The sequence below is a fragment of the Ursus americanus genome, chromosome 17 (assembly GCF_024610735.1).
Source record: "Ursus americanus isolate L20-20 chromosome 17, mUrsAme1.1.p, whole genome shotgun sequence".
NCBI classification, from domain to species: domain Eukaryota; kingdom Metazoa; phylum Chordata; class Mammalia; order Carnivora; family Ursidae; genus Ursus; species Ursus americanus.
The window spans coordinates 25,379,105-25,405,290 of record NC_142143.1 but is presented as its reverse complement, the minus strand read 5'-3'; the positions used below and the strand labels follow the sequence as shown (position 1 = coordinate 25,405,290).

Below are 26,186 nucleotides of genomic sequence, written 5' to 3'. Positions count from 1 at the left end.
GAGGTTTCATAATGTCTACTGATAAGTGTGTCAGGATAAAGACCAAAACTTGTAAATGATTATCAGTTTTGTGCTACCAGTGTTGTAAGAAAAAAATAGCATGTGGTAACAAGGACCCAGAAAAGTTCTCCTTCCTGCAATAGGAATTTTGGCTTCTCACCAACCCCATAAAAACCAAGGTACAGGGGTGCCTGGGTGGCTGAGTCAGCTGAGTGTCAGCTGGGACTCTGCTTCTCTCTCAGCCTCTCACCCCGATTGTGCACACTCTCTCTCTCGCTTGCTCTCTCTCGAATAAATAAAATCTTTAAAGGGGGGGATGCCTGGGTGGCTCAGTCGGTGAAGCTTCTGCCTTCAGCTCAGGTCATGATCCCAGGGTCCTGGGATCGAAACTGGAGTTGGGCTCCCTGCTCTGTGGGGAGTCAGGAAGTCTGCTTCTCCTTCTGCCCCTCCCTCCACTTGTTCTCTCTTTCTCTCAAATAAAATCTTATGGAAAAAAAAAAACAAAAAACAAAACCAAGGTACGGCTCAGTTTGGAAAGCCATTCGGAATAATCTCAGAGACCAGTTATTATATGTTGTCACTCTAAAGTATTTTCATATGATACAGTGCTCACTGACCTCTCTCAACATCTTCATACTTCCCCACTGAATTACTCTTGCTTCTTGCACTCGTTCAGTCGACCAGTATAATCACCTATACCTAAAACTCTTTGTATTGTTCTTCATTACTATTTGCAGAATATAAAATCAGACACCAAATAACATAATGAAAACACAACAGTACCACTCTGAATAATGCCTATATATACAACTTCAGAATTTCATCTGTGTGAAGTCCCAGACTTAATATGTTCTTATAGCCAAATGCATTGAGAAATCATGACATTATCTTACTTATAAGATAAAGACATCTACTTTCATATATTTTTAATTCAGAGTATCATGAGGGAAATGTGAATCACTAGAGTGCTTCTCATAAAAACGCTAACAAAATCTTCCAAAATTCACTTAAGAACACACTAAAGACCATTCAGTTATTTTATCTGTAGAAGTGAAAATGCACAAGTATGGTGTGAATCATTAATGCAAGAAAAGCCAATTATTTTTAGTAAAAAGTAATATATACCAGTTTAAACTGTAAAATTAGAAGATGGCAGCAGTAGGCTTTTCTTTGAAGTTTTACTGCTGTTTCATGATCCACGATCATATCACTAAGTTCTACTGTTCTTGTGTACAGAAATTGGTGTATAAAGATAAGTGGTGGAATGAAAGAACAAATACCCAATTATCCACTAATTAATATTGTTTCTGCATAATCAGGAAGTAGAAAGAAAAGAACTTTGGTCTTATCAGAAAGTTTTACTTTTCTAGCCTCTACTAATTATGGCTTCTTAGCTAGCTGTTTATCTTCAGATTTCTCCATAAGACATTTAAATTAGGAAAATTAATGATGCCAGTGACCCCTTAAAATTTTAATGAATATTATTTGGTCTTTCATAGGTGAAAAATAGATTAGTCATCAGATTTCAGATGCAAGTTTCATTCCTTAGAAAAACAACAGAACTAAGACACTAGAGAATACAAGTAATCATTATCAGATAAACATCAACATTAGATTTTAAATGCAAAATATAAAATAAAACACCAGTATCCTTAATCTCAGTGGTTACTCTTTAATACACTAAACCAACATTTTAGGCTGGTAATCTTTATCATTCTCATTTTTCACAAGAAAAATTTTAAATGTAATTCCCTTAACTGTCATGATAACAGTTTCAAAAACATTCATCATCATAAGGAGTATAAACTGACAGATCTCTTGACAAAATCAGTTGTTGGGTGGCTCCTAATTAAAATAACCAATGATTTGAAATTGCCACAGCATACTAAAAACTCTGGGCTGGTAGTTGAGGTACCTGAGTTCTACCGTAAACATGGCTGCCAACTTTTTGTGAGGCTTTGGGCAAGTTGTTTATCTTATGCTTCAAATGTCTTCATTTTAAATGGATAAAATAATACAGTCCTGCTCCATCACAGTGACTATTATAACAAGAGATCGTATGTGAATAGAGCACTTAAAGTTGTAATGAAGTTTTTAATAAAAAAGGCTATTATATTTATAGTTTTCTAGTACTGTATTACCAGTGGACTCAAATTTCCAATGCTCATATACAGCGTCTTACATATCAGTCATGAAACAGTTTGCTCACTAATTAAAAACAAATATTGTGAAAATGTCTATGCTACTTAGAGCAATCTACACACTGATTGCAATCCCTATCAAAATACCATCAACTTTTTTCACAGAGCTGGAACAAATAATCCTAAAATTTGTATGGAACCAGAAAAGACCCCGAAGAGCCAGAGGAATGTTGAAAAAGAAAACCAAAACCGGTGGCATCACAATGCCAGACTTCAAGCTATATTACAAAGTTGTAATCAGCAAGACAGTATGGTACTGGCACAAAAACAGACACACAGATCAATGGGACAGAATAGAGAATCCAGAAATGGACCCTCCACTCTATGGTCAACTAATCTTTGACAAAGCAGGAAAGAATATCCAATGGAAAAAGGACAGGCTCTTCAACAAATTGTGTTGGGAAAACTGGACAGCCACATGCAGAAGAATGAAACTGGACCATTTTCTTACACCATACACAAAAATAGACTCAAAGTGGATGAAAGACCTAAATGTGAGGCAGGAATCCATCAAAATCCTAGAGGAGAACACAGGCAGCAAGCTCTTTGACCTTGGCCACAGCAACTTCTTGCTAGAAATGTCTCCAAAAGCAAGGGAAACAAAGGCAAACATGAGAACTACTGGGACTTCATCAAGATAAAAAGCTTTTACACAGCAAAGGAACAGTCAACAAAACCAAAACACAACCTACAGAATGGGAGAAGATATTTGCAAATGACATATCAGATAAAGGGCTAGTATCCAAGATCTATAAAGAAGTTCCCAACTCAACACTCAAAAACCAAACAATCCCATCAAGAAATGGGCAGAAGACATGACAGACATTTCTCCAAAGAAGACATCCAAATGGCCAACAGACACATGAAAAAAATGCTCTGCATCACTTGGCATCAGGAAAATACAAATCAAAACCACAATGAGATACCACCTCACACCAGTCAGAATGGCTAGAATTAGTAAGTCAGGAAACAACAAATGGTGGTGTGGATGTGGCAAAAGGGGAACCCTCTTACACAGCTGGTGGGAATTCAAGCTGGTACAGCCACTCTCCAGAGGTTCCTCAAAAAGCTGAAAACAGAGCTACCCTACAACCCAGCAACTACACTATTAGGTATTTACCCTAAAGATATAAATGTAGTGATCCGAAGGGGCACCTGCATCCCCATGTTTACAGCAGCAATGTCCACAACAGCCAAACTATGGAAACAGTGGAGATGTCCATCAACAGATGAATGAATAATATACAATGGAATATTACTCAGCCATCAAAAAGGATGAAATCATACCATTTACATTGACGTGGATAGAACTGGATGGTACTATGCTGAGCTAAATAAGTCAATCTCTAAGACAATTATATGGGTTCATGTATATGAGGAATATAAGAAACAGCACAGAGGATCATAGGGGAAGGTAGGGGAAAAAATGGAACGGGAAGAAATCAGAGAAGGAGACAAACCATCAGAGACTCCTAACTATAGGAAAGAAACTGAGGGTTGCTGGAGGGGAAGAGGGTAAGGGGATGTGGTAATTGGGTGATGGACATCAAGGAGGGCATGTGATGTGATGAGCACTAGGTGTTATATACAACTGATGAATTATTGAACTCTACATCTGAAACTAATAATGTTCTATATGTTGGCTAATTGAATTTAAATTTAAAAAATAATAAAAAGAATAGATCAGTTTGATCCAATTAGTACTTGGTAAAGAAAGGTGAGTATATTCTAATTCTTAATTCCAAATAAAGATGATGCAATAAATAATGCAGATGTGTTTGTACACAGAATATTTCACATAACTATAGATACCAAGATTGTTTTTCTGTGCTTTTTTTTTTTTTTTCACAATTCCAATAGCATTAGAGTTCTTATTTGAATATAGCAGGACAAACCTGATTATTTCTTTCTATCCTGAAAAATCACATAAAAGTCCATAAAGAATTATAAACACAAATCTCATTTTTGGCAAAATCAGGAGATAAAACATGAGTAGAAAGGCTGCCCAAGCAGTAGAGATAGAGTAGGAGAAAATGTCATAGGCAGCGGAGAGAAAATTCTGCAGTTGCAGATGTCGGAAAGAACAAAGTACACTTCTTGAATGTGATAGGCACACCCTAAAGTATAAACCCTTATTTCTCTCAGTAGAAGCAGGGTACGTGGGCTGATAGCCAGAGCTCTCCTGGATGTGGTTTGGTTCCAAAAAGTAGAGGGGGACAGTGCTACATAAAAAATCATATAAACAAACTACATTTGCAAGAAGAATTCTGTCTCTCTGGCTATGGAAGAAAAGAGACTATCTCCACTGACTGGGGCAAAATAAAGGAGGAACAAAAGAGGAAAAGCAAATAGCCAAAAAGAATGTTCACACACACACAAAAAAATGTACTACAGAACAGATGAATATCATGCCAAATACTTCAACATTAATTAATGAAACTTAATTATGCAATCAATTCTAACTTGGAATTTATAAAAATCATGATATTTTACTGACTAGAAGGATAAAGACTAAACTAGTATAATCACTCACCTCTGATTCATATTTTATTTTTTCTTCTTCTAAAATACGTGCAAATTCTTCTTTCTGGTGTTCAAATTCTGATTTGAGAAATGTATGTTCATAGCGAAGCTTATTATATTCAGTTCTATACTTTTCCACTTCCTAAATTAAAAGAAGGCTGTAATTTATGGCAAGTTTATAAATGAAATTTGTACTCACTCCAAAAATCACTTTTGCAAATATAATTTTAAAGTGCATTATATTCAAAGCCATTCTAAAAAGCAAAAAATAAGCTTAACAGAAATATAAATAAACCTGGGAAAATTCTTATGACAAGTATCCTACATACAGAATCAGTACATTCTTGAGAAGGTGCCAATAAAGCAAATTACCATTTAATTTACCTTATTTCCTCACTGATTCTCGTAATAATAAAAACAAATAGCACATCAAAAGTTTTGACCTGTGGGCCTAATAAAATAATATTTAATAATGTAGAATACCCTTCAAAATTAGTTAAATTTTAAAAATTAACTCTATAGTAAAATATAAAATAGCCTCCTAAGAGCCAGACAGGAATTCTAAGTAGATAAAAGATTATCTGATTATTTAGTACAATAATTTAAGGTTCAATCAAGTATTACAATGATAGTTCAACATACCAGTCTAAAGAATATACGTAGCACCAACTTTCCTGACTAACCAGGAACACATGGAAATCTCTGGTATGCTCGAATTCTGCTTACTAATGCTACAAAAGTTGCTGGCACTCTAAATTCAGTTAGAACTTAGGCAGTAGAGAAGATGAAGGAGACATTATTTCAGCATTCACTAGGAAATTAAGTAATAAGAACACCTTCTAAAATATTCAGCTTACTCTAAATCTTTGATTGAAAGATTTCTCTAAGCCAGTTAACAAACCAAAAAAATGGGTTTCATGATTTTATTAGAAACATACTTAAGAAAACAAACAAACAAGTTTTACTTAACTTGATCACCTGCCTTAGGTCTAAGTGGCTTTGTCTAAATACAAAAACTAAATCTACCCCCAACCATAACGCTTTGGTTACCCAACCAGGAGGATATTCAAAAGACGACTTTACCAAGCCAATAAGCCATTTTTAAAAGCGGATTCTACAGCTGTTTTGTGCAATGTCAGCACCACTAGACTACAGCTTTCCAAAGGGGTCCATTTTGAAGGGGACAATATTCATGTGTTATGTGTAAGACCCAGTCTATTAGTTAAATAAAGTTACATATATAAATTGTCTGGCACAGTACTTAAAATACTTAATATATATCTTTTCCTATTCCATTTATTAAACATTTAATCATATTATACCAACATTTCATAAGAGGAAGGAAACATTTCAGTCTGAAGGAAAATTGTAACAAATTTTTATTTTTCTGAGGTTCCATGAAATACACTCTTTCATTCCACAAATATTAACTGAGCACCAACTGTATGCTAGGAACTTAGAATCGACAGTGAACCAAACAGATAAAGGTTCCTCCTCTCATGCAACTTACATTTTAGAGATGGTAATAAAGAAAATAAAAAATAAGCACAATAAATATACAGCATATTAGAGGATGATAAGTACTAAAGAAAAATAAAAAGTAGAGCAGGGTAAATGGGGATCCTAAGGTCTAAGAAGTGATGGGAAAGGAAGCAATGTTAAATGGAGATACAGGTTGGTCAAAGTAGGCCTCATTGAAAAGATGACATTTCAGCAAAGACTTAAAAGAGATGAGGAAGGGGTGTCTAGGTGGCTCAGTTAGCTAAGCATCTGACTTTGGCTCAGGTCACAATCTCAGAATCCTGGGATCAAGCACCAGGTCAGACTCCCTGCTAAGCGGGGAGTCTGCTTTTCCCTCTCCCTCTGCCCCCTGCTCGTGCTCTCTCACACGCTCTCTCTCTCTCAAAAAAATTATTTTAAAAATCTTTAAAAAAAGAGAGAGAGAGGAGGAAGTTGGCTAAGAGATATCTGGAGAAGGATACTACTGTTCATGCCAGAAATAACAGCTACGGCAAAGACTCTTGACTTGTTTCATTCCTGGAGTGCCAAAGTAACATCAAAGAGGCCAATGTGGATGGAGGAAAGGAAGTTAGGCAGATAATGGGATCTGATCTTGTGCAGCCCTAAAAGCCACTGTAAGGACATTTGAGTTAGAAGGGGAGCTACTGCAGGGTTTCTGAGTAGGGGAATGATGCTTTCGATCAGTCATACAAAGATAAATGCACAGTTCCTTCTATATAAATTACTTACTTCATCCAGATTCCTAAAACGTTCTCTCATTGGAGTTTCTAATTCTTGTTGTATTTGGGCTCGTAACACTTCCAACTTTTGTGGAGTTAACACCTAGTATGTAGATAAACAAAGAATTCTAAATATAAAGTCACAAATATTAAAATCAAGAATTCACGAAATTTCAACACCTAATTATAAGATCCAATTCATAGAAATTTCATAATATACCTAATTTTACAGTAATCATTATATAAACAGAACCATCATTTGAAACAATACATAAAGATCTCAATTTCAGGCTCTCAGATATGTCAAAAATTCCAATAACATGAGCTAAAGATAGTCACTGAATATTATCATTATTGTGACTGTTAGGAATAACTGTGTTGGCAGCTAAGGTTACCATGTTTGATATAATGGCTAATAGTCTATTTCCTAAAGCAATCAAAATAAAGGTGTAATAATTTGGTACACCACAGAGACTTATTCAGACTTATTTTCAATCAGAAAATGCTGACTTTTACTCTAGCCACCAAAACGAGGCTCCTCCTTATTACGCTCTTTTATAGAATTCATATTCCAAAAAGTGATTAGTATTTATGTATGCTACTGAAGGGCAAACACAGTCTTTATTCACCATGGAGTGTTCCCAACATCTCACACTACTGCCTGGCACATAGGATCACTCAATTATCAAATACTGGCTATAAAACAAACAAAAACCTTGTTTGTACTTATATTAACCTCTGAAAATGAAGAGTAATATTCAGTTTAATTCATTCATTTATTCATCAATACTCCAAACAGTCCAAAAACTTCACTGAATGAATACTTACTATATACAAAGCATTTATTTTTATTTATTTTTTTGCCAGAAAGAGCACACGCGAGAAAAAGAGAGCACGCGCACAAGCACAGGGAGTGGCAGGCAGAGGGAGAAGCAGACTCCCCACTGAGCAAAGAGCCCTATATGGGATCCAAGCCCAAGACCCTGGGATCCTGACCTGAGCCGAAGGCAGATGCTTAACTGACTGAGCCACCCAGGTGTCCCTATACAACACATTCTGCAACATACTAGATAATCTATATAACATGTTGTTCTAAACACCTTCCATGCATCAAGTAACTTATTTAATCCCTGCAATGATCCTCAATGTAGCTATATTATCATCTCCTTTTTTACAAAAACTAAAGCATACAAGAAGTCTAACTTTCTAAAGATCAAAAAAACTCACAAGAAGCATTTCTTGCCCCATAAGAAGTTCAAACTCTCATATGAAAAATAACATACATACAAATAACTATAAAAATAACCAATATAGGCTTATCAGACAGGTAAAGACCAACAGAAAAGATATTAAATATATAAAAAGTGGCACATCAAAGGAATGGGAAAACTAAAGCTTAGGTAGAACCGGAAACTTCAGAATTTTACATTCCCTGGGGAGAAAAATGATCCTCAAAGGTAAGCTAAAGGCATTTTGGACTGAAAGGTACTAAGCGCTACAGACAATTTAGAATCCTGGATCCTTGTACATTAATGCTCTCTAGATACTGTGACAATCAAGGCCGTGCTGAAACATTTCCAAATGCCACTTAGGAGAGCTACATCCTGGTTGGGAACAAAAGGGAAAGAGGTGGGAGCTACAAGTAGAAGATTCCTAAATATCAGGTTCATACTCTCATATTTTACTCAGTATTCAATAGTAGATACTTAAATTTTTACTTAAAATGAATGACTATAATTACATAATTCAAACAAAGAAAATATTTAAAAAACTAAGTCTTCTTCCTTCAGTTATCCAGTTTCCCTCTTAGGAAGCAATCTTGGCTAATTTCTTATGTATCCTTCTTGAAACAATATACAAATATATAAGCATATATACCACTTTAAGAATGGCATCACCATACCTATATTTTAGGAAAAGAAGCAAGATGGATGAAAACCTTTGGTGGGAGAAAATTGGTGACTGGGGTGGGAGGAAAGGCAGTGAATGAAGCTGGGAAATCAGATAAAAGGTCTTGTTATAATCTGGTTTATGATGTCAAGAGTCTGGGTGATAGAATCAAGAGTCCAAAGTGAGAAGGGGTGGTAATTAAAGAGTAATAGATAAACCTTACTCAGATCCTGTTTCAAACAAAATAACTTTAAAAATAAGCTACATTGGGGGCACCTGGGTGGCTCAATTGATTAAGTGTCTGCCTTCAGCTCAGGTCATGATCCCAGGGTCCTAGGATGGAACCCCAAGTCAGGCGGGAGTCTGCTTTTCCCTCTGCCCCTCCCCCCTGCTCATGCTCACTCTCACTCTCTGGCTCACACACTCTCTCTCATCAATAAATAAATTTTTTTTTAAAAAAATAAGCAAAACCGTGGGAAAATTAGAGAAATGTGAACAAAAATGCAGTATTAGGGAATAAGTACTTTTAGGTATGATAATGGTATTGGGGCTATGCTTTTAAAGGAGAGATTGCCTTGATATAGAATAGAGATCTATACTAAAATACTAGAATTGAGATAATATGATTTGCTTCAAAATAATCCAGAAGGGTTGAAAGACAGAGCAGTGATGTCAGAAGATGAAATAAGACTGGCTGAGAGATGGTCAGTATAGATGGGTATGTGAGGATGCAATACAACCACCCTTTCTACTTTGGTACTTGTTTGAGATTTCTGTAATTAAAGGGTAATTAGAAATGAAAGTGGTTCCACTTCCAACAGATTGCATAATAGAGATCAGGTTTATTGTCCTGCCTAAAACAAATAAAAGAATAAACAAAAATCAAACAGTTTTCAAGACACTGGGCATAATAAAGCAACAAAGATCCCCGAGAGACAAACAACAAAGAAAATAAGCTTTGAGAATGCTTCCAGGCAATGCACAGGAAGGGATATCCAGGCAGAGTCTGATGGACTCTCTGACTTAAGCAAATGGAACTACAAATTCAGGGAGAGCAGTGTGGCTAGAGTCACAAGCAGGGTAGCAGAAAAGAGCATGGCACAGAAATAAAATTATGAAGATCTGGAGAAGTTTCATTCAGAAGAGTACCCCAATCAGTGCATGCATGTAAGGAAAATATTTAATTAAGGCCAGGAAAAGAATGACCTGAAAGAATCAGATGGATGAGTAATCAGAGCTCACACAGAGCTATGAATAGCTCCTTTTCCCAAAAGCCAGACTGAAAACCTTCATTTCATTGAGAAACGAGTACTCAGAAAGTTCTCAGCAGTGGCAAGTAATGAGCACTAACATTAATCTGCCCTCACTTAAGAAATCTTAAAAGCAAGACCCAAAAAGATGAAACAGTTTCCAAGTAACTGTCCCAGAACAAAGCTCAAGAATATCAGAATACAAAAATATCTAGCACTCAATATAAAATTTACAATGTCTAGCATCCAATAAAAATTTATCAGGCATGCAAAAAAGCAGGAAAATACTATCCACAATAAACAAGAAAATCAATCAACCAAAACCAACCCAGAAGTGATACAGATGTTAGAATTAGCAAAGACATTAAAATAGTTATTATAACTGAATTGCATATGTTCAAAAAGCTAGAGAAAAGATTGAACATGTTAAGGAGAGATAAGGAAGTTACTAAAAAGACCTAACTCGGACTTCAAGTGCAAAAACTACAATTTCTAAGATGAAAAATATATATTACTTGGGATTAATGGAAGATTAGATACTGCAGAAGAAAAAAGAACAGTGAACATGAAGACATGACAACAGATTCTACCCAAAATTCAACAAGGAGACAAAAAAGATCGAAAATAAATAAAATGAGCATCAGTAAGCTATGGGAGAAGTTTAAGTGGCCTAATAATGGAATTCCCAAAGATCAAAGAGGAGGCAGAAAAAATATTTTCAGAAGTCACGTCCAAAAATCTTCTAAATGTGATGAAAACTGTAAACCCATAGACCCAAGAAACTGAATAAACCCCAAGCACCGTAAATATGAAGTACAACGTCATGTCAATCAAATTGCTCAAATCAGCAATAAAGAGAAAATCTTAAGGCAGCCATGAAAAAAAGACTCACTGTATACACAGAACAAAGATAAGGATGACAGCAAATTTCTTATGTGAAACAACATAAGTGAGGAGACAGAAGAGCAACATCTTTAAAGTACTAAGGGGTAAAACAGCCAACCTAGAAATCAATACTCAGCAAAACTATCTTTAAAATTAATTATTTTTAGATATATAAGGGCTGAAAAAATTTATCATAGATCTTACTTTAGAAATGTTAAAGGAAGTCCTTTAGACAATAGGAAAATGGTACTAATGGAAAGTACGGACCCACACAAAGGAAAAAAGAACACTGAAGTTGGTAAACTACCCAAGAGTTGTAATCTATAAGGTCTCTGATAAAAAAAAAAAAAAAAATCTCGACAAGATTTTTTCTGTTATCTCCTAAGAATCTTATAAAAAAAACAAGCACACACACATCAGAAAAATCTATCTTCCTCCCAACCCCCAGCAAAGCACACAAACACCAAAGACACAGTATTAGAGGATTTTCTCCATGCTGTTTTAGGAAAAAAATAAGCTGTCTCTTAGACTTATAATGGAATACTGCCACCACTTGTCTCAAAAGAAAATTAAGAGAATGCTTTATCACACAACAGTCCATGTGTCATTACAATATATTAAATCTATATTACACCAACACTTGTCATGTTAATAATATAAAACAGACTACTATTTTTCAAAGAATGTTTTAAGAAGGCAGATATTGCTGTACCAGAGATTCTTAAAAAAATAATGACAAACTGAATAATAAATTTAGTTCTGACTTCCTAGCAGGCAAATAAAATGGGAAACATACTGGGTTATATAGTTTCCGTTGCCTGGCACAAAGAAAGCATACAAATTTTTGGTAAAGTAACTTTTAAAATTTGTAACAAATATTATCAAGTAACTCATATTTTAAAAAAGGTTTTGCTAACATGGTACATAATAACAATGTAACAATAGCTAACATGTTCTATCCACTTTCTGTATCAAAGCACTGTACTAACATTGTCCAGGCACTGTCTCATTTCATCTTTACAATCATCCTATAAGTTAGGCACTATTATTATTTCCATTCACTACAACTACACAAGTGACACAAATATTCTTTCATTTACTATCTTTTATATCATTTTCCTATAAAAGCTAAAGGGATATTAAATCTTAGCTCAGAAAAGGCCTTTTGTAGGTAGACAAGATAATACATGTATATCCTGAACATAATCATCTTTCATAAACACTAAAATATTTCTTATTGATTCCACTTTGTTGAATTTACTTAACTTTATTCAACTCACAATTTGTATAAATTGCTAACATCCATAAAGCAAATAGCTAAATTTAGCTTCAACATGTGTACATAAATATATAGATCTTTATTTTAGCTTATTTTTGCCAGATAAATACCATAGAGAAACCACTTATGTTTATCTTGAAAAAAAGAAACTTAACCAGACAAATTATATGTCAGCAAACATCTGGGAAGTTATCACATGGAGAAATGTCCAAAGTTATTTTGTGTAGATCCAAGGAACAGTACAAGAATCAAGAGAGAGGCTACAGGGAAGATGATTTCATTTCAACATGAGAGGGAAAATAAGATATTTAACATACTCCAATCCATAAATAGTACTGGATCACTTTAAACATTCACTAGGTTCTCTCTCACTGAAAGCACTGAAGCAGAGAATAAAGATCCCTGTGTCACAAATGTTCCAAAAAGGAATTTCGCTTTGAGTAATGTATTAGTTTCCCAGAGCTACAACAACAAAATACCACAAACTGGCTATCTTAAAACAATAGAAATTTATCGTCTTACAGTTGTGGAGGCTAGAAGTCCACAATCAAGTTGTCAGCAAGGCCACACTCCCTGAAGGGAAGGACCCTTCCCTGCCTCATCCTAGCTTCTGGCGGTGTGCTGCTGATCCCTGCCCTTCCTTGGCAGCTGCAGCCCTTCAGTCTCTGCTTCTGTCATGACAGGACATTCGCCCCACCTCCCTCCCTGCCCCTCGCCCTGTGCTTCTCTCTTTGTGTCTGTTCTCTTCTAAGAAGGACACCAGTCACATTGGATTAAGGGCTCATCATTCTTCGGTATGACCTCATCTTAACTAATTACATCAGCAAAGACTGTTTTCAAACAAGGTCCATTCTGAGGTACTGGGCGTTAGAAGTCCAACATATTTTTTTGACAGACACAAGTTAACTCATTACAGATATGAAACAAAGAGAGGATCATCAACTCTAAGATGCGTAAGCTTTAGGTACATATGAGACAAGAAAGAACATTGCATTACATATGAACAGAACAACAATTCCAATTCATTTATTCTATTTCTTCATGTCATTCATTCAACAAATATTTGCTAATATAGTATAAAATACATAAATACGAACAAATTTACTTGAGCACTGGAGATACATTGAAAAGAGCTCCTGCCTTTAGGGAGCCTGCATTCAAATAAAATAAATGCCATCATTTATGAGTATCTACTATGTGTCAGACACTGTACTAAAAATATACATGTTATTTCATTAGTCCTCACAAAAACCACTGTTAACAACTTCTTTACTCTTTACCACATGACAAAACTAAAGCATAAAAACAGATGTTTGTTGAAGGTCATCATCTCACTGGTGAACTGACCCTTTTTTTGTTATAAAAATGGCCTTTTTATCTTAAGTAACACTTTATTGTCTTAAATTTTTTATCTGATATTAATATAATTACTCTGTTTCTTCAGAGTAACATGTGGACATGCTTATTTGTACAAAGCACATACAAACAATAAGCTAAAGAAGACTATAGTTTTATACCTACAATGCCAGAAGAATACTTGAATTCCTTGGATGCAGTGCTCACAGATTCTCATTTCTATAGACCTCTCAATTTTTGTAAAACAAATTAACCCATCAATTCTATAGGCTTAAATTACATTTGCCTATTCAACTCATATTTCTGAGGTTTTTGTTTGTTTAAACATCCTAAATACACCAAGGAATAAAACACCACAATAGAGGCTCCAACCCAAGCTTAGTGGTGCTGGTCCCAACAATGGAAGATTTCAAAAAGCGAATAACCAACTTCTAACACTGTTGTCAAAGGAATCCATTAATTGGGTGATATGCCATATTAGATGACTTGAAAAGGTAGCTTTTTATTCTTATCAACTTATGACTCCAGTATTAAAAATACCTTATCATTTGTACCAAGCAGTAGATAAACAGAAATACACAGCTGGTGTTCTTTAGAGATTAAATGAATACAGAAAAATGTAACAGCTAATATCTACTAATTTGAAATTTATAGTAAGTTTGGTACAATAGTAAGTTTAGCTTTGGTCTCCTTTCTACGCAAATGAGAAATGAAATGATAGTACTATCCTTTGTTTTAGAAACTCCATTTTCCCTACACCACAAAAATTACGTGCACATCTTGTTTTTATAGTCTTTTAAGAAGTCTCTTAAAAATAACTATCAGTCTTATCAGCTATACCTCAGTAATAAAAAAAATTTAATAAATATCAGTCTTTTTTAGCTCAATTTCAGCTATAGTACTTAAAGGAAAATTAGTAAAACTTTCTTTAAAAAAAATTTTTTTTTAAAGATTTTATTTATTTATTCGACAGAGACAGACAGCCAGCGAGAGAGGGAACACAAGCAGGGGGAGTAGGAGAGGAAGAAGCAGGCTTCCAGTGGAGGAGCCTGCTGTGGGGCTCGATCCCAGAACGCCGGGATCATGCCCTGAGCCGAAGGCAGACGCTTAACAACTGAGCCACCTAGGCGCCCCTAAAAAAATATTTTTAACTCTGAATATTTATCAATTCAAACTGGCCTTTCCCCGAATTATTCTGCACAGTGAAATATTTAAATCAGAACAGGTAATTTAATACAAATTTATAGGAAACAACAGTTTCATGGCTAAATCCCACATGGTAGCTAACATTCCAGAATATATGAAAGAATATTAAATTATATCACATGGACAACAGCAAAATACTCATCAAGAATGAATACAGGCAGAATTTACCAAATTTAGCAACATCTGACTACTTTTTACCATAGGGGCAAAAGGCAGGCCTCCCCAAGATGGGCTGTTTTGGCATGAAGATTATTTTGAGTTAAAAGCAATCAAAACCCAGCAGACTTAGGAAAAGCTCTACCTCCCTCTCAACTGCCTAAATTTAATTGGAAAGGAGAGCCTATACCAAGAAGAGAGCTATTAATAGAGATTCCTTTATACCTAAGAAATTTATCTGCTTAACAGGGCAACCCTTGTTTTCCAAACATCTCCTCTCACCATCCTGCTAAATGATCTTCTTTCCCTTTGTATCCGCAGACTTTGCCTGTCTCAGGATGTCATATAAGCCTACTGTTGCCCATCTTTGGAATTTCATGTTTGTGATGTCTGTGTGGATTCTGCATACTTTCAAAACTAAATTTGATTTTCTCTTGTTAATCTGTCTCATGCCAATTTGATTCTTAGTCCAGTTCAGGAAGACCTGGAAGGGCAGAAGAAATTTATTCCCCAATAGTACTAACTGAAATATATTTTCTTACCTGCAGTTTCACTTCTTCTAAGTCTTTAGTTTTCTCTACTAATTCCCCTCTTAGCTCTTCAAGTAGCAGCTGAAATTTTTCCTGGTGAGTCTGCTTTTCCTTCAACAGGCGCTTTAGTTCATGTTGTGACTTTATGTACTCATCTTGCAACCTGATTTTTAAAAAAAGAAAAATTCAATTTTAAGGATATCCTTTGCTTTCTAATTGCATTACTTTATGTAAAGTCAACCAACACCACAGAACAAGACCAATTTCATATATTCCATTAAATTCATAAGCCTCTTTTCTTTGTAGAGTTTAATTATTAACACTATAGTTTATTAGTACAATTTTACTTGGGAGGAAGGAAAAACACACTTAGCCACCTAGATACATTAAATTTTATGTCTTGCTACTTTCAAAGCAAGACTTATAAACCACAGCACACTTGAGACCATGTTTAGTTTTGAAAAAAGTAATTTTAAAGCAAAAATTTCACTCTATTAAAGAAGTTTTAAATGTATATACTGCAAACTAACAAAATTATAATGTATGTTCCAGAGCAAACGTTCAGACAAAGATGATTTCCTTAATAAAGCCCCTTACCTCCAAATTTAAGGAACTTACCTTGTGTGTTCAGCTTTAAGAGTCTGGTAGTTAGTTTTATGATGTGCACATCGTACCCTTTCGTCAATTAACATTTTTTGCAACTCAGATTGAGAATTTGTCAGCCCACTGTCTCCACCAGGAGGAAAAATAGTGGGAAAAGTGTCCATATTGATAAGTAAGCAGTTAACCATGTAAAAGTAAGTCTAGCTTCCTGTTTGTCTTAGTGTTCTTTTCAAGGGTATTTTCCACTTCCTTCTTGCTTAGACAGACCCTCAGGATGCCAAATTATACCTGCACAGAGAAATGCACTTGGTTAGTGATGAATTAAACTCCTTCAGTGTTACATTCTTTTTATCCCTTCTTGTTATTCATCTATCATTTCTATAACAAAACCCAAATTTTCAGATTTTTTAATCGTTCATAAAACAAAAAGAACAAAGTTGAATTGTACCTTAACACATTTTCTTTACTCCACACTAAGTTTCTGTGACCATCAATATCACATCTTCAAGTATTAACCTAACTAGAATTACTGACTTTTCTAGTTTAGGTACTCCTGGATTCACAAACCATGGCTATTCCCTAAAGCTACTGGGGTAAAGTTCATTGAATGATCCTAGTACAAAATCCATACTCTGAAATCAGAGAAAAGCCACTTAGAACTTGACAAATGGTTGGAGAAAATTATAATATTCACAAAGATGACCTTCAGCAAGTAACTATGTGATTAATGCTACAAAGGGTCTTTTATTTGACACAAGGTGAACTGTACTCAAGATGCAGACTCAGATGAGAAATCAGTCAACACAAAAATGTTAATCACCTATGTGTTATGCACTGTGCTGAGAACAGGAAAGTAAATCACCTCAGCTATCCTCAAAAGCACTGATCCAGGATTATGAAAGTAACTAAATGTTTGTTATATTTAGAGTAAAAAAAAAAAAAGACAAAGTTCTTATTGTAATTAAAAACAAAAGTTTACATCAAAATAATTCTGTTCCCTTTAGCTTTATTAATCTTTGTCAAGACTATTATATGTATTTTTTCCTAATAGCATCTCCCTTAGTCATGAATCATCATGAAATACCTTCTCCTACAAGATCTTTAGCACATAAAAACCAACCATCAAATTATTCAGTCTTTCTTTTAATATTCCATTTCTGATAAATTAATGTGATGTCTGCATATTAGCTAAGAAGACTTTTAAACTAAAATTGAAGTTACTTTGGTTTCCTGTCAAATCACATTTTAATAGAAGGGATATGTCTTCCAAGAAAACTTCTTGCTCATGTTAAACGTGCAACAGTGCACTGTTTGTAACAGCTGCCACAACATTATCCTATCAAAAGTACATATTTGTCAGAAAATTAATTACCTGGATCATAAAACTGGCATGTAATTTTGACTCTGCTTTTTGACCCAAATTAATTTTTAAAAGATAGAAACATACAATAAACTTACCTCATACTTTCTAATAATACCACCAAAAGGTATTATAAGGTTTTAACTTTAATTAGCTAAAATTTAAACTACATAAGAAAAACCAAGAGCTATCCTTCAGTCCCACTACTAATGAAACAAAGATTTCCAAGGTAAAATGAGTAATTTTTTTTTTATTCCAGTTGACAGTAAATATTCTAACTCCTACTTTTAAGTGGAAGTTCGGTCCCCATGCAAATAAAATTCACTAAGACCTGGACATTTTAGAAAAACAGGGTTAAAATGACTTAAATCCTTCCCTTTTGGCACTAAAATCTACCACAAGTGCTTTTCAGGACTAATTGCAGGATAACCATTTCTCAATCACCACCACCATTGCCTTATTAACCTTAAAAAAAAAAAAAAGTTTCTTCCTCCAGTTGGGATTGTAAAGGAGCATCCAGGTGCAAGATCAAGTATATCTCTTCCTGTTGAGTCTACAACTGACTCTGAGTGGTAGGGAGTGAGAGCTCCCCTTGCTGAATCTCCCAACTCCATTTTAATGAGGTTTCCCATTATTAATTTTCACAACCTCATCTCCAAATCTAGTTCCATTGCAAACATATGTGTACTGCCCTCTGGGATCTTCCTGACTCAAAGCTATGAACTCCTGGGTTTATTCTGCCAGTAGTCATTTTCATATTTCTCTCCTTTAGGAATATTTCAGAATCACAGAAAACTGTCCATGTGCACACAAGTCCTACCAAGGTCAGAATAAATTTTATATCTGTTTTTAGGTGTTTTGCACATACATTCAGTTCTCCAGTCCAATAGTAATCAATTTATCAATGATAATCTTGGAAAATATAGTATCCTCCAAATAGTTATCTAGTAACATAGACAGAAAGACCTCATAAAACACAGTTCTTTCTCTGACCTTCAAAAGTGGTTCCACAATTCTATATTCAAGCTTACAAAGAATAAACTTGTATCTTTTATGTTAATTATATAAAGACACTTTTAGCTAAAAACAAAAACCCCAATTACCTTAAACACTGGGGGATATGTATTATCAATTTCTCACACCAAGAAATCTGAAGATAGTCTTTACCTCCAGGACTAGAGGAAAAGGTAATATAGATCAAGCCTCCTGCTTAGGACAAGAAAAGCTGGACACGTGTTTTAATAATCTGCTTGAAGACACTGGAAAACTAACAAGAGAATAAATATTTACTGAAATGGGAACAGGAGAGGATGTGGATCCAGAAAGATGAGACTGGCCTTTGGGACCACTCTTTCCTTCAAGGCATCTGCCAGTTCCAGAGAGGTGGCTGGGAGACTGAATGCCTTCTGACAGTCTTCAAATTCAAAGATACACAAATTAGACCAGCAAGGAATGGAGAAGCCCTGGTGAACACCCCCTTCATTTTGGATACAGACTTTAAAGGTTTACCCTTATTATTCCTAACAAGGATAATTTAAGTGAATGATATTAGCATAGGCTGAAACTTGCTCTAAAATGCAATTTGACAAATAAATGTGACACAATAAATTTTTTTATTTTAAAACTCAAGTCCATGGGAAAATAAGGTGACATGAATTAAAGTCACAAGAAGCAGACAATAGACAAAAGGGCCTCACTATTAGAGTTATTAGACAATGATTCTAAAAGAAATTTTCTTATATTATTGTGTACAAGACAATAGAAAACAAGGTTGAGAATTTCGTGAGAGAATAAGAAACCATAAAAAGAAACCAAGGGAAATCTCTAAAACTGAAAAATTCTACAACAAGAAGTAAAAACTCAACGAGCAAGCATAACAACCTAGAAAAGACATAGCTTAAAGAAGTAATTAGAAGTGAAGTTAAAAGAATATATTTGAGCTGAAGTAGAAAGAGAAAAAAGGATGAAAAATACAAAGGAAAAAAAAAAAAAAGGAGGACCCACAACTGAATGGCCAACTAATCTTCAACAAAGCAGGAAAGAATATCCATTGGAGGGATGCCTGAGTGGCTCAGTCAGTTTTGTATCTGACTCTTGGTTTTGGCTCAGGTCATGATCTCCTAGGTCGTGGAATCAAGCCCCACTTTAGGCTCCATTCTCAGTGAGAAATCTGCTTCTCTCCTTCTCTCTCTCCCTCTGTCCCTCTATGAGCTTGTGTGTATGTTCTCTAATAAATAAATAAATCTTTTTAAAAAATCTTAAAAAAAAATACATCCAATGGAAAAAAGACAGTCTCTTCAAGTTGTTCAGAAAACTGGACAGCAACATGCAGAAGAATGAAACTAGACCATTTTCTTACACGTCACACAAAAATAAATTCAAAATGGATTAAAAACCTAAATGTAAAACAAGAAACCATCAAAATCATAGAGGAGAAAGCAGGCAGCAACCTCTCTGACTTTGGCAACACCAACTTCTTACTAGACATGTCTCTAGAGGCACAGAAACAAAAGCAAAAATGAACTATTGGGACCTCATCAAGATAAAAACCTGCACAGTGAAGGAAACAATCAACAAAACTAAAAGGCAACCAATGGAATGGGAGAAGATATTTGCAAATGACAGAACAGATAAAGGGCTAATGTCCAAAATCTATAAAGAGCTTAAAAACTCAACACCCAACAAATAATCCAGTTAAGGAATGGGCAGAAAACATGAATAGACACTTTTCAAAAGAAGACATCCAGATGGCTAACAGACACATGAAAAGATACTCAACATCACTCATCATCAAGGAAATATAACTCAAAACTACAATCAGACACCACCTCACACCTGTCAGAATGACTAAAATTAACAATTCAGGAAACAACAGACGTTGGCAAGGATGTAGTAGAAATGCAAACTGCCGCAGTCACTTTGGAAAACAGTATGCAGTTTCCTCAAAAAGTTAAAAATAGAACTATCCTATGACCCAGGAATTATACTACTAGGTATTTATCCAAAGGATAAAAAAATGCTGATTCAAAGGGGCACATGCACCCTATTGTTGACAGCTGTGCTATTCAACAATAGCCAAATTATAGAAAGAGCCCAAATGTCCATTGACTAATGAACGGATAAAGAAGACATGGTGTGTGTGTGTGTGTGTGTGTGTGTGTGTGTGTGTGTGTATGATAGAATATTAATCCCTCATCAAAAAGAACGAAATTTTTTTTTAAAGATTTTATTTATTTATTTGACAGAGATAGAGACAGCCAGTGAGAGAGGGAACACAAGCAGGGGGAGTGGGAGAGGAAGAAGCAGGCTCATAGCGGAGGAGCCTGATGTGGGGCTCGATCCCATAACACCGGGATCACACCCTGAGCCGAAGGCAGACACTTAACCGCTGTGCCACCCAGGCGCCCCAAAAAAGAATGAAATTTTGACATTTGCTATGACATGGATGGAACTGGAGTGTTATGCTAAATGAAATAAGTCATTCAGAGAAAGACAAGTATCATATGGTTTCACTCACATGTGGAATTTAAGAAACAAAACAGATGAACATAAGGGAAGGGAAGGAAAAAATAAAAACAAGCAGGCAAACCATAAAAGACCCTTAAATATAAAGAACTGAGGGTTGCTAGAGGGGAGGTAGGTGAGGGGACTGGCTAAATGGGTGATGGACATTAAGGAGGACACTTGTTGGCATGAGCACTGGGTGTTACATGTAAGTCATGAATCACTAAATTCTACTCCTGAAATCCACCCTACACTATATGTTAACCAACTTGAATTTAAATAAGTAAATAAATGAGAAAAATACAAAAAAGAAAAGAAATACGGAGAATAAAAAATGTCATTCTAACAGATATGCCACTGGAGTCCCAAAAGGAAAAGAGAGAGACTAGTAAAGAAACAATATCTGCCCCCCCCAAAAAAAGTTGCCAACTTCCCCCAAAATGTTATAAACAAGCACATAAATAAAGAGAAATCCACATACATCCCATTAAAAAAATCCACATCTAAGAATATCACCTTAAGATTTTACTAAAGAAAAAGGGAAAAGAACCAACGTGCCTTGAAAAGAACCAGGAAAAGAACCAAGGTGTCTTGAAAAAAAGCAACAAAAAGAACTGACTTGGGGCACCTGGGTGGCTCAGTCAGTTAAGCAACTGCTTTCGGCTCCGGTCATGATCCCGGGGTCCTGGGACTGAGGCCCATGTCAGGCTCCCTGCTGAGCCTGTTTCTCCCTCTCCCCCTGCTCATGCTCTCTCTCTTTTGCTATTTTTGTCTCTCTCTCAAATAAATAAAATCTTTAAAAAAAAAAAAAAAAGAACAGACTTCAACAATGAAAGCCAAAACACATGTAATACTACCTTTACAGGGCTGAAAGAAAATAACTGCCAAACTAACATTCTATAAATATAGCAAAAAAAATCTTTCAAGAATATTGGTAAAATAAAGACATTTTCAGATCAACAAAACAAATTCTTCCCAGAAGATGCATAACAAAAGAAACAGTAAAGGAGTCCTTCATACACAAGGAAAATTATCTTAGATGTGGACCATATAAAAACAAAGATAAATGAAAATTGGAAATACGTGCATAATTCTAATTGAATACTGACCACATAAAACAGTATCTTGGGGATTTTTAACATATATAGACTTAAAATATATAAAGAAATTGTACATAAGTCAGTAAAAGTAGAATTACAAGCGTTATAGAGCCCTTGCACTGTATGGGAAAGGGCTAAAAGTATCAACGAATATTACACTTTGATAAGTCAAGAATGTATACTGTAATCTCTAGGAAAGGGGTTAACAAACTATAACTCATGAGCCAAATTTGGCCTGCAGCCTTGTTTTGAATGGCCCCATGTTAAGAACCTTATCTTTTAAGAACTTAAAAAAATTAATATAGATGCAAAAATCCTCAACAAAATATTAGCAAACTGAAGACAACAATGTATAAAAAGATTTAACACCATGACCAAGTAGAATTTGTTCCAGGCATGCAAGGATGGTTCAACAATAAAAAAAAAAAACAAACAATTAATGTAATCTATTACATGAAAAGACTAAAGCAAAAGAAAAAAATCAGATCACATCAATAGATGCAGACAAAGCATATAACAAAATCCAACACACACCCACGAGTTTTAAAACTCAACAAATTAGGTATGGAGGAGAACTTTCCGAACTTGATAAATAACATCTACAAAAAATCTACAACTAACGTCATATTTAGTGGTGAGAAAATAGAAATTTTCTCACTAAGATCAAGAACAAACAAGAAAGTCCCCTCTCACCATTCCTTTTCAATGTCACAGTGGAAAGTCTTAGCTAATATAGTAAGAAAAAATAAAAAGGCATAAAATACAGAAGGAATAAATCGTCACCTTTGCAGATGACATGATAGTCTGTGTAGAAGACCCAATTAAAAAAAAAATCCTCCTGGAACTGATAAGCAGTTATAACAAGGTTGCAGGATACAGAGTTAATGTATGAAAAAGTCCATCACTTTCCTATATATCAGCAGAGCAACAGATGGAATATGAAATCTATAATACCATTTACATTAGTAACCCCCAAAATGAAACAGCTCTAAACTTAAAATGTGTTTTTAATATGAGGAAAATTACTAAATTCTGATTTTAAAAAGTTAAAGAACTAAATAAATGAAAAGATATTTATTCTATGTTCATGGATAGGAAGACTCAATACTGCCAAGATGGAAGTTCTTCCGAACTTGAGCTACAGATTCAATACGATCCCCAAAAGTTATTTTATGGATATCAACAAACTAATTCAAAAATTTATATGGGGAGGCAAAAGACCCAGAATAGCCAATACAGTACTGCAGAAGAACAAAATCAGAAAACTGACACTATCTGACTTTGAGACTTACTATAAAAGCAACAGTAATCAAGAGGTATAATACTGGAGCACCTGGGTGGCTCAGTCAGGTAAGCGTCTACATCCGACTCTTGGTTTTGGCTCAGGTCATGACCTCAGGGTCATGAGACCAGCCCCCACATCAGGCTCTGCACTTAGCAGGGAGTCTGCTTGATATTCCTCCCTCTCCCTCTGCTCCTATCCCCACTTGTGTGCATATTCTTTCTCTCTCTCTCAAATAAATAAATAAATCTTTTAAGTTTTTTTTTAAGATTTTATTTATCTGAGAGAGCGAGAGCAAGAGCATGAGCAGGGAGACAGGCAGAGGGAGAGGGAGAAGTAGGCTCCCCACTGAGTAGGGAGCCCAACATGGGGCTCAATCCCAGGACCCTGGGATCATGACCTAAGTCGAAGGCAGACGCTTAACCCACTGAGCCACCCAGGCACCCCTAAATAAACCTTCCTTTAAAAGTTTGATATTTGCAATATAATAGACCAAAAAAAAAAAAACAAACAATGGAACAGGATAGATTCCACACATAGACTAAAACAAATAGTCAACTAATCTTTGACACAAGAGCACATGCCAAAAAAAAAAAAGTGGACCTAGGCAGACATTATACCCTTCACAAAAATTAGCTCAAATGGGTTATGCACTTAAATGTAAAATGCAAAACTATCAAATTCCTAGAAGATAACAAACGTCTCATCAGACAGTAACTTTTTAGATACAACACCAAAGGAAAGATCCACAAAAAAATAATTGGTAGGTTAGAATTTATTAAAATTTAAAACTTCTGCTCTATGAAAGACATTGCCAAAAGAATGAGAAGTCATATACTGGGAGGAAAATATTTGAAAAAGACCTATGTGTGATAATGATATGTCAGTGTAGGTTCATCAACTGTAACAAGTGTACCACTCTACTGTGAGATGCAATAGTGAGGGAGGATATGCCTGTGTGGTGGCAGGGAATACCTGGGAACTCTGTACTTTCTGCTCAATTTTTATATAAACCTAAAACAAGTCTAAAAATGGAAAGAAGGAAGGTAGAAAGGGAAAGAAGAACACATAACAGAAACTATACATGGCCTGAAGAATCTAAAACACTATTTACTATAAAATATGCTGAACCCTTCTATAGGATAACCATTAAAGAATGCTGAAAGAGTGGGAAAATTTACATTACTCAAAACACCCTAAAAAAAGGTTTCTCAACTTTTGCACTACTGACCATTTAGACCAAATAATTATTTAGACAGGGTGGGGGGCCTATCTTGTACACTGTAGGATATTTAGTAACATTTCTAGTCTCTACCCATTAGATGCCAGGAGCACCACTACCCCCCAGAAGTGAAAAACAAAAGGTCTTCACATTTTGACAAATGTACCCTGGGGGAGGGGAGCAAAAATCACCTCTGGCCCTCCTTTGAGAATCACCTCTCCATTGAGAATTCCATTTAAAAGAAGGTAAGCAGGGAGATAAGAAAGAACATAAACAAGTAGGAAAATAGGAAAACAGTAGACTTAGATACATATCAGTAATTACATTAAATTATATAGATTAATGCTTCAAATAAATAAGAAACTTAAGGGAAAAAATATAACCCAACTATATAACTTTTTAATAACATTTTTAAAACAGAAGGGCACAAAGGTTGAAAGATAGTTAAAATGTCTATGCTACCCAGAGCAAGCTACACTTTCAATGCCATCCCGATCAAAATACCAATGACATTTTTCAAAGAACTGGAACAAACAGCCCTTAAATTTGTGTGGAACCAGAAAAGGCCCTGAATCGCCAAGGAATTGTTGAAAAGGAAAAACAAAGCTGGGACATCACTTTGCCGGATTTCAAGCTATACTACAAAGCTGTGATCACAAAGACAGCATGGTACTGGCACAAAAACAGACACACAGACCAACAGAAAAGAATAGAGAACCCAGAAATAACCCTCGGCTCTTTGGGCAACTAATCTTTGACAAAGCAGGAAAAAACATCCGGTGGAAAAAAGACAGTCTCTTCAATAAATGGTGCTGGGAAAACTGGACAGCTATATGCAAAAGAATGAAACTTGACCACTCTCTCACACCATACGCAAAGATAAACTCCAAATGGATGAAAGACCTCGATGTGAGACAGGAATCCATCAAAATCATAGAGGACAACATAGGCTGCAATCTCTTTGACATCGGCCACAGCAACTTTTTTCATGACACATCTCCAAAGGCAAGAGAAACAAAAGATAAAATGAACTTGTGGGACTTCATCAAGATAAAAAGCTTCTGCACAGCCAAGGAAACAGTCAAAAAAAACTAAGAGGCAGTCCACGGAATGGGAGAAGATATTTGCAAATGACACTACAGATAAAAGACTGGTATCCAAGATCTACAAAGAACTTCTCAAACTCAATACACAAGAAACAAATAATCAAATCAAAAAATGGGCAGAAGATATGAACAGACACTTTTCCAATGAAGACATACAAATGGCTAACAGACACATGAAAAAATGTTCAAAATCATTAGCCATCAAGGAAATTCAAATCAAAACCACACTGAGATACCACCTTGCACCAGTTAGAACGGCAAAAATAGACAAGGCAGGAAACAACAAATGTTGGAGAGGATATGGAGAAAGGGGATCCCTCTTACACTGTTGGTGGGAATGCAAGTTGGTACAGCCACTCTGGAAAACAGTGTTGAGGTCCCTCAAAAAGTTAAAAATTGAGCTACTCTATGATCCAGCCATTGCACTACTGGGTATTTACCCCAAAGATACAGACATAGTGAAGGGAAGGGCCATATGCACCCTAATGTTCAT

The 26,186-nt window shown here is 35.4% G+C and overlaps 1 protein-coding gene across 4 annotated transcripts in view; it reads right to left on the bottom strand.

Annotated features, from left to right (window-relative positions):
• Positions 1–26,186, bottom strand: part of CEP83 (centrosomal protein 83) — a 126,990-nt gene that overhangs the window by 62,895 nt on the left and 37,909 nt on the right. For all 4 annotated transcript variants that reach the window (XM_087868854.1, XM_087868853.1, XM_087868855.1 and 1 more), the window contains 4 exons: positions 16,135–16,407; positions 15,529–15,679; positions 6,975–7,067; positions 4,735–4,866 (listed from right to left, as the gene is read on the bottom strand). In XM_087868854.1, coding sequence (XP_087724980.1) covers positions 4,735–4,866; positions 6,975–7,067; positions 15,529–15,679; positions 16,135–16,307 — 549 coding nt within the window. In that variant the 5' untranslated portion in view covers positions 16,308–16,407. The remainder of the gene's footprint in view (positions 1–4,734; positions 4,867–6,974; positions 7,068–15,528; positions 15,680–16,134; positions 16,408–26,186) is intronic.